Source organism: Chaetodon auriga, chromosome 13 (assembly GCF_051107435.1).
Source record: "Chaetodon auriga isolate fChaAug3 chromosome 13, fChaAug3.hap1, whole genome shotgun sequence".
Lineage (NCBI taxonomy): Eukaryota > Metazoa > Chordata > Actinopteri > Chaetodontiformes > Chaetodontidae > Chaetodon > Chaetodon auriga.
The window spans coordinates 1,823,125-1,832,707 of record NC_135086.1 but is presented as its reverse complement, the minus strand read 5'-3'; the positions used below and the strand labels follow the sequence as shown (position 1 = coordinate 1,832,707).

At 41.8% G+C, this 9,583-nt stretch overlaps 1 protein-coding gene across 3 annotated transcripts in view; it reads left to right on the top strand.

Annotated features, from left to right (window-relative positions):
* The first annotated feature begins 3,466 nt into the window (after positions 1 to 3,466).
* mlphb (melanophilin b) overlaps positions 3,467 to 9,583 on the top strand; it is a 30,735-nt gene continuing 24,618 nt past the window's right edge. For 2 of the 3 annotated variants that reach the window (XM_076747156.1, XM_076747155.1), the window contains exons 1-2: positions 3,467 to 3,508; positions 5,923 to 6,092. In XM_076747156.1, the coding sequence (XP_076603271.1) occupies positions 5,965 to 6,092 (128 nt within the window). In that variant the 5' untranslated portion in view covers positions 3,467 to 3,508; positions 5,923 to 5,964. Of the gene's footprint in view, positions 3,509 to 5,919; positions 6,093 to 9,583 lie in introns of all 3 variants that reach the window. The other variant, XM_076747154.1, reaches the window with a different exon arrangement.

Below are 9,583 nucleotides of genomic sequence, written 5' to 3'. Positions count from 1 at the left end.
CTGTGATTACGAGCCATGGGATGACAGAGCGTTGGCCTTCGCTGTCTCTGATTGTGGCTGTAGCCATGGTTGCACTTTAGTTGTTTTGACAATGGCTGTGACACATTAGTTTATAATGGGTGTAACACTAACTACACACAGGGGATGTGTGTGTGTGCAGGGGCTGAGTGTTGTACTGAAGCTACTGTACTCCTGAACTCCTGCAAGTTCAAACCCTGCAGGGCTTAACAATGCTTTCTGAGCTGATGTTAGTGGGTAAAGAGTAGTCACAGTACAGCGACTTCGTCATTGCTTTGTACCGCCCTTCGAAGAGATCACCTGTAAACTTCAGATTGCGACTGTTCATCAGACGTAGCAATGCTTTTCTTTGTTTTTAGCTAGCTAGCATTCATGGTTTCCAGATATTATGTCCTGAAGACTTTGGTGACATTTCGTCTCATCACAGGGTTGACCTGATTTTGAGCTTCTTCAGCGTTATTCAACATTTACATGATCTCTAAACTTTTCACGTAGCGCCATCATATGGTCAAAATGAATACTAAAACTGCTTTGTTTACTAAGACTTTGGCTATGACTTAATACCTGAAATCTCTTGACATGCCCATCAGCCTCAGCTGTTTTTTATGCTTGGTGTTAATTAGCAAATGTTTAGCATTACATGTTAAAAATCAGCTTATTGGCATTGTCATCGTTAGCATGAGGCCTTAGCATGGATGTGCAATTTTAAAACACCTCAAAACAAATATTCAAATTACATCTACTCACAGACAGAAACACTTCTGTCTATCAGTCACTTCAATAATGCATTAACAATGTGTGTGTGTCTGTGCATGTGTGTGTGACTGATACAACACTGTGTGCACACACACCACAGAGGCCATATTTATAATTCATAGGACGCTCACACATCTAACTTATAAGAGGATGGAGGAAACAGGATGTGATTCACTTCAATTCAGGCCAATTTTAAGTGTTTTAAAACAGCTGCCACAAAATTTTAAAAATGTCTTGCGGTTGGGGTTGAATAGCAAAAAAAATATTATATCCTATGTCTCCTCCTAAACACATTTCTTTGGCCTCGTCAGGGAATCATCATGAGGTCAAGGAAAGGAGATTAGAAAAGATAACTGTGGTGCAAATCGACTGCAGGCTACATATTCATGCAAGGCGGATGTTATTGGATGAACGTGGCTCTGATGCGGTCACTGTAAATGTTGCTGCTGCAGGGGTTTGAGGGACGGTATTATCGCCTTTCCTTTTGTAAAGCATGGTCCAGTGTATCCTAAGCTGAAGGAGATAAGAAAGGAAGCACTGAAGCACCTTTCCTTAGCACGCTGACAAGCTCGTATCGTAGCCGCCACTCAGATCCTTCCAGCTCTGGTGGGTATTCTGCAGGCCAGCACAGGGAGAGAGAAAATCCAACATGCAAACCTGTTGATCATGTCCAGGATTTTATACACACTGGCTTGTTTGTGCTGGGTGTTAGCCAAGATAAAATGGGAGGCCTTCAATGCTAACACACACTGGAAGATAACTGCAGGAAGTGACTGTGCTGAAGCCAAATCTTTGTGTGGTTTTTCTCTCATTCAGTTCAAAGACCGTTTGAGGTTCTTGATGTTTTTGTTTTTCTACTCATCATTTACAGATATTTACAAATGTCAAAGTGAAAGTGCTTTAAAAAAAAAAAAATCTGTCACACAACCTGTTTAAAACTCTGTTTTACTGACTCGAATGTGACCACAGCTGCATTTACTCCTTCAAATCTCTTTAACCATGTTAGAATAATGGTTCATGAGAAACATTTTAGTCATTTAAAACTTAATAATTCAATCAGATTAAAAGGTCTCTTGAAGAAAAGTGATGACAATTGTTCTTCTGAACTGTTCAGCATGTTTGGCTCATACTTAATGTTATTAATGACTTAAATATGCCCTCAAAACCAAAAAACATTTTGAACATATGTTTATGATTTATTGCAAACACATTCAATGAATTCACATGAACCTCCATAACACACTGAGCTGTGCAGTTTGTCTTGTAAACGACAAATTCAGCCACCAAAAACACATTTTTGAGGTCTTGTATGTATTTCCCTCCTTATAAAACATTTGTCTTTTGAATATTTTAGTCACCGTTTACATCCATGCTTTCTTACAGTCTTCTTTTCCGCTTCCTTTGCGAGCTCATTGCCACTGGCTGTCGATGAGTGGATAGCTTGAAACCATCACTGCATGCTCCCACTGCACAAACATTGCTCAGTAGCACTACTAGTGGTCAAAAACTCCATCGCGTTCCTTTAAGTTGGATGAGGCGTGTGTGTGTACCTGCTGTATGAAAAGACCAAACCTCTGCCTGAACGGAGAAAACAGTTGAATTAAAAGTTGTAAAAATGGCAAAGCTTATTCAAAAAGCATGATTCTGCTCTGAACACTGTGTTGTATTTGTAGGTCGGTTCATCATAATGTAATTAAATGTCAAGTGTAAAAAAAAAAATCTCCGTGTGACTAATCCCTTCCAAAGACTATGTTCATGTTTATTTACTCCACAGGAAGATGATAGGGCCTGGTGGTTGAGCAAACAAGAAAATTGGATTGCTGGACGAGGCACATGGCTCAATTCTAACTCATGGAAAACATAAACCAGCGAGGGAGGAAATGAGAGCAAATCCTCATGTTTATAAGAAGACAATGAGAAAAACAAATGAGCAAAGAGAGATCGTCTTGTTTCGGCAGCTTTGACTGTCAATCAGCCGGATTCTTTCACATTCGCTGCAATCAGTTTGTGAGTGTTACAGTCGATGTGGAGTTTCCTTTGTGATGATCACGCTTGCATGTTCCAGCTCTGCTATCACATGACTTCACAGTAATTGCGATGACCTTGATGCTTCAAAAACACTTCCAGTGTGTGAGTGTTTGGCTTCATCAGTGGAACCTGAAAACTGACCCACCCAGTGTGCAAATATCAGTCTTACAGCTTTATTCTACCTTAAACCAACACTGCATCAATTATTGACAGGGGAAAACATTAAAAACAATTTGCATTCCTTTGCTTATTTCCTTGCTAATTTAATTCACAAGATGAATTTAGCTGTTCATTAATGAACAGATCTGACTCATCAGGTAAAAGCTTCTGCGTCGTATGATCCACGACATGTGACTGGGGACTTAACGTCAATAACCTCACATTCACTGCATGCTGGAATTCTGTCCAAGCAGTGAAAAAATGATTTACCATTAATCATTTCCCAACATGCAACGTGCAAACCTGTAGCGGTTACAGTGTTTTTAATACCACTGTCAATGAGGCCGGGGGGGCCGAAGCACACAGCCGGACCCTTTGAAGAAAAGTCAAGCAGAGGGCGGAGAGGAGGCTGTTGTCCCTGCCTGACTTCCTCCTGGTTAACTAGACATGTGATTAGCATTGCTGTCTGCTACTTAGTTTGCCCTGCAGTCAGCCTGGTCTGCCTTCAGAGGAAGTACTGCCTGCGGGTTTCTCTGTCAACACCACGGTAAGCCATGCACACATACATTGATCTCCTCATGGCGTCCAGAGACATGGATGACGTTAATGCCAGCATGTGTTTGCATCTCTGTGATGTAGCTGTAATTTTAGTCCTGTTGTTGCTTCTTTTTTATATTTGTGCTTCATAAACTGGCGGCGGGCGACTGATTTGGTTCCTTTGATTGGAGCAAACTTCCCATTCATGTATTTAGAAGCTTTAGAAGCAATTACCAAGGACAGCTGTCTTCAACCTTCTGAAAGGTTGCCTCATTGAAAACTTAATATAAGAGCATGTAATGTGATTTGAATTGGAGTAAAATGCTTTTTCAATGGTGTTTTTACACGTTTGTGTGCTTTCACGCCTGCTGTCAAGACAAACCTTCCTTTCACAAACACACGGACTCTTAAACGTGCACCTGTCGAGTCGTGTGCCTCAACAGGGAATTTAATGCAGAAAATCCTTCATAGATTTCACATTATAAGATTTCACTGGTTATAGAATAAAGGCTAAAATGCTTAAAGGAATATTTTAATTGAAATTGAAAGTGCATGTTTCCATAATCTTCCCTTAATACAACAGACAAAGATACCAAGTTGCTTCACGCCCACTAAGCAAATACATATAGAGCTTTTGTACCACGAGGCTCTTCCGGTGTGAGAATTGAACTGTGTGAAAGTTGTGAGAAACATTTTACATTGCTGGGTGAGTCAGATTCTGCCATTCAGATGTGACTTGTTGTTAAACTTGCACGCTTGTTTTTACCATTAGTGCCCACAAGCAGACAAAGAAATTAGATTAGGCTGCTCTGACATGGCCAGTGGAAAACACAATTATGTGATGTTCCTGGGCATTCCCTTTGCCCTGGTTGTATAAGACTGTTTGCATGTAATTTAGCGGGATTGGCTGTGTGTGTGGAGGTCTGTGGGTACATGTGTGCATCGCTGAGACCACTCAATTATGAATCTGGAACATGTGGAATGTTTGAGGAGGCTCCATTTAACAGACTTGATTGAAATCCCCCTGCAACGTGACGGCTGAACTGTGCCGGACCTCGACAGATCACAGGACAGATGCATGTGACAGAGAGGTTTACAGCACCTACTGAAATTGTAGACCAATGCTCAGAGCCGCTGACCCTTGATCAGTTCTTTTATTCTAGTCTAAAAGCTTTAAAACCTACTGTGCACTACCTGCTCAGCACCAAACAGCAGACGATCACAGTCAGAGACAAGCTGGTCAACTTAATGGAGCATTTAGCGGCTAAAGAGCCACATAGTCCCTTCAGGGATTGGCAGAGACCAAAAGCAGAGAAAAAAGAGTCAATATTGGAAGAACATTCAGCAGATGGACACAGACACGCTCTGTATATGATGCATGTGTGACTCAGTAACTGCTAACAAGCTTGCAATATCATTTTATAAGGTAACAATAGATCAAGGTTGCATGCCTGCCTCCAAGTGGAGCATAACTAAACCTTCAGCTAACACGCAAAGACACAATTGTTAAAAGTCAACAAGGTGCAAGATGTGAAGACCCATTCCACACATCACTTCTCCTGAAAAGTGATCCACATGACTTTGCTGTGAACGAAGGGGCACAGAATCCACAGACACGGCCCAACCCAACACAAACACTCGCTCTGCGCAGAAATGCATTCAAACGCCAAAGATAATAAAAGGCTTCAGCCGTCTGCTTTCGGCAATTAAGTGGGAATCTTCTGAATAATCTTTGTAGTATGAGATTCCCTTTCTGTTTTCCATTGACAGTCTGCTGCTTTCTGAGGGTCGCATGTAGGGGACAACACCAACCATAAGTCAGACTGCTGAAGGCTGCCAGCCTCAGAACGAGCACAGTGGATTCTGTCCGCTGTGGTCACATCAGGAACGGTTTGCTTTCAATGGGCGTGAGCAAAAATCTGGACTTGTCCTTTAGTTCATGCTGTTATTTTGCAACAAAATGAAACAGAAAGGAAAAAGCACGTAAACGGCCTCATTTTGACGTTGAACATTTAATCGGGTGTTGCTAGATCGTCTTTCCGCGTTTGTGAAGAGTTCAGAGGTCAGTTAAACATACCAGCTCAGAAAGCTGCGTTTCAGATTCATCCCTCAGCTCCCACTGCTGAGCTCACATGCAGGCTTCAAGCAGGAAATCCATCCTTTCTGATGCCACGTGAATTTGTACCGTGACCGTGACAAAACTTTCCCCGACCAACTGATTAACACACCTAAACGCTGACACTGTGACACAGATGGATTATTTGGAAAAAGAATACAGGTTATCTATTTTTAATGCAGTTCATCTTAAATGTTAGGATTCATATAAAATCCTTCTCGTGTTTCTCACCACTGTTAATGCTCTTACAGCTTAACTCTGCCTCATGTGCAAACGACTAATTGTATTTTTTTATTACCCTTCAGCAGCAGCTCCAGGAAGCCTGCCAGCTCGCAGGCATCAGATCCACAATGATGCCTGGAACCACAACAGGCAAGAAGCTGGATCTCTCCAAGCTCACCGATGAGGAGGCCAAGCATGTCTGGGCGGTCGTCCAGCGAGATTTCGACCTGAGGAAGAAGGAGGAGGACAGACTTGGGTAAGCTGAAAAGTTGGTTAAGTTAAAAACAAAAGACATGTATGATTAAATCAGTTCTTTAGGGTTAGGATCGTATTTATGGAATTCAAGCAGTCATGAATCATATATTGCTTAAAATTTAAGCCAGATGGATGTTTTTGGCTATTTTAGTGTTCAATTTTGTCCAATTAAAATAATCCAATACAGACAAATGTGCACTGTATTGAGTTCGCTTCATATTATTCTGTAAGATAATATCTTTTACATCTGTATATTCCAGCGTTGCCTTGTGTTTAATCGAGTATTTCCCTGTAATTTTTTAAAAAAAATATTTAGTCTGAATGAGGGCTGTCGGTAGTTTAGATGGACTCTGGCTGCACCGAGTGTGCTCCTCTCTGTGAATTCAGGATTATAAATCTAAGATTAGTATAAGATAACACCAAAAAAGTACACAGTATTTTGTCCCTCAGGTTGGTACACAGCATGCTTACATCACCACTGAGAGCATGATAGCATGCTGGAGTTAGCATTTAGCTCAAAGCACTGCTGTGCCTTTAAGTATCGGCTCACATAGCTGCTAACTAGGCTGTAGACTTTATCTGAAAATCTTCTTCATCACTCAGTGGTCTGACTCAGCTCGCTCTGCTGCAGTGATGTGTAAATGAACTGCAGGACTGTGACATCACTAGTGGGTGTGGTTACAGGTGCAGCAAAGCACACTTCTTTCCACCCTCATGTTAAATAAAGATTACTGAACCTTTGCAGAACAATCAGTGTGGGATAATGGCCAAACTAAAGCTAGTCAGTCACCTTTCTAACACAACAGTAAGTTCTTTACAGATGACGTCAGGTCGCTCTTTTGTTGTGGCGTTAACTGCAGATGGAGGGCAGGAAGTGATTTTCTGCATAAGAAGCACTATAACACACACTCAAAATACGTTTTGTGTGGTCCACGAGGAGTTTTCATCGAGTATCAAAAATTATTCATAAGGGTGAAAAATGCGGCGATAGATTTAAAGTAATAACTACAAACAACACGGCTAACACTTCAGCATCAACAGTTTCACCTCAGGCAAACTGCTCAGCACCATATCCCAGGTGTGCGTACAGGTGTAATGTTGTCTCAGCTACATTGTGGTTTACAGTAGACGTCACGTCCTCCATCTCATCCATTGCGGTTTTCACTTCCTGCCCTCCAGCTGAATCTAACATCACTGCAAACAACCCGTATCAAGAAGTTTGCTAAACTGATCCGGTATCAGCTGCCATTAGCTCCTGGTCATAGCAGAGCGAGGCTGCAGCAGAAAGCCCCTGAGTGTGCTGAATCGAGCACAGATCAGTACGTCGGACAGGACGGAGGAAACAACACTTGAATAGAAACACTGTGCGCTCGCATATCACGGTGAGCCAGTGATCACGTAACCTGTCTTCAAAGGCTGTGATGCTGGATAATTGGTTATCTGCCGGTGTTCTTTATTGAGAGAGGATGGCTGATCTTGTTTAGTTTAAATTTAGTAAAGCTGAGCAGAAATAAAACACTGTGTTCCTGAAGGCCGGGCTGAGCTTGTTGAACATCACCAACAGATGATTCAGTCATTTGCTCCGAACTCACTGAGCTACGCCTCACATCTCCTTGGCAGCAGTGACTGATGGATGGTTTAGATATCAGGCTGTGGGAGGAAGAGGTTTAGGGGGAATTTCCTCCGATGCCTGGATGACGACCGGTGCACAGCAGCAGCAGGCGTCCTCTTGGACAGTGAGGATCACAAACTGAAGGAAACATGTATGAAGTTCACTCACACTGTATTTTACTTACATTACTCACTGAAACTCACAATCAGGACGTGATTAACACACATCACTCACCGCTCACTTCACGCTGGCAGCTTCAGTTTGTTTTGAAAGCTTTTATGGTTTCCTGTTTATAAGTTAGTTTAATTAAACTTATTCAGGAATAGGCACCATGTACACATAACATAAACTGGAATAATGAAGGTATCAAAGCCAGATTTAGACAGCACAGGTCAAGATTTGGTAATTGTTCAGGAACGGCCTTGAAGCCCTTTTCCTGTAAGTTTGTATGGTGCTTTAGAGCTTTTTACCAAACACATTTACCAGAGATCAAACCAGATGATCCTCTGGAGTCGCTGATGTGCCTGAGGAAGCACTCGCTAATCTAACCTCACTTATTCTATTCCATGTTGTAACCTTTTAAATAACTACACACCCATAGTTCACCAACACAGGTGTTTCCACTAAAGGACTGTGTGTGTGTGTGTGTGTGTGTGTGTGTGTGTGTGTGTGTGTGTGTGTGTGTGTGTCTTTAGTACAACCCCAGATTCCAAAAAAGTTGGGACGCTGTGTAAAACATCACTGAAACAGAATGTGATGACTTGTTAATCCTTTTTTACACAAACTGATCTGAAATCAGCTCAATCGGCTCAGTCGATCACAGAGGATGGAGAGAGTTCACCACTTTGTGAACACATGATGGATGAAGGAGATGAACACATGAACTCAGAGACACTTCAGAAACCTGATGTCAGTGAACACAGCTTGTTTGAAACGATGGACTCTGTTTTGTTCATTTTTCACACAGCGTCCAGACTTTTTTAGTTCAGGGTTGGACTGAGACTTTGGTGACATCACACCAGCACCTGACCTGAGGTCCAATCAGGCAGAGTGATTGAAAACACCTGTGTGGGCCTGCCGGGCCTTGAGTAAACAAGTAAAACGAAGGCCTATCTTTTTCTGAGATGGCTATCGCAGACAAATTGATTTCCTGCTTGTTCATACGGCATCATGACCTCCAGGAGTACAAGAATCGAGATTATTCTTCCCTTCTGTTGCTTCTGGGCTGCACATCTCGGCCGAACCACTTTAAGATGTTACAGAGTTAGACACTTCATGAATGCATTCAGAAGAATTCTGGTTTGTCTGAATACGTGAGCGTCCTTCACCGCTCAGGACAGCACCGTCCTCCTTCAGCCACTGCCAAGCCTCTTCTTCAGCTATTTGTTTTCCATTCAATGAGCTGTTGTTTGCTGCTGAGGCAACTGCTGTTTTCATCCAAGGCCTCTGCGACCTATAAATAGGTGCAGATCTTCATGTGGTTTACATATAAAACTGTCAAGTCTAAATCTTGTAAAACCACATATGTTGGATTATAAAATGGAATAACTCATATTGGCAAGAATTTAGGCTTTGTTTTTCTTTACCGAGGTCACCAAAACAACAAAGACATCATGTCATTTTTTCTTAAGCCTCATATTTTCAGTGCGGTTTGTCAAGATTTTCATCTGCTCACAGGGGGCTGATGTATTTTAAAATATTTAAAAATGTACTTTTAGCCGAAGTGTCAACCTGAACTGACACTGGAACTTTAAAGCTGCACTAATCAATATATTAATTTTAACAATGGATCAAATGACTATAAGCAATGATCATGTTGACAAGGCCATTACGTTTGTTCTAACACCTTCAAGGTAATGATATGACAATGTGCTTTTTGC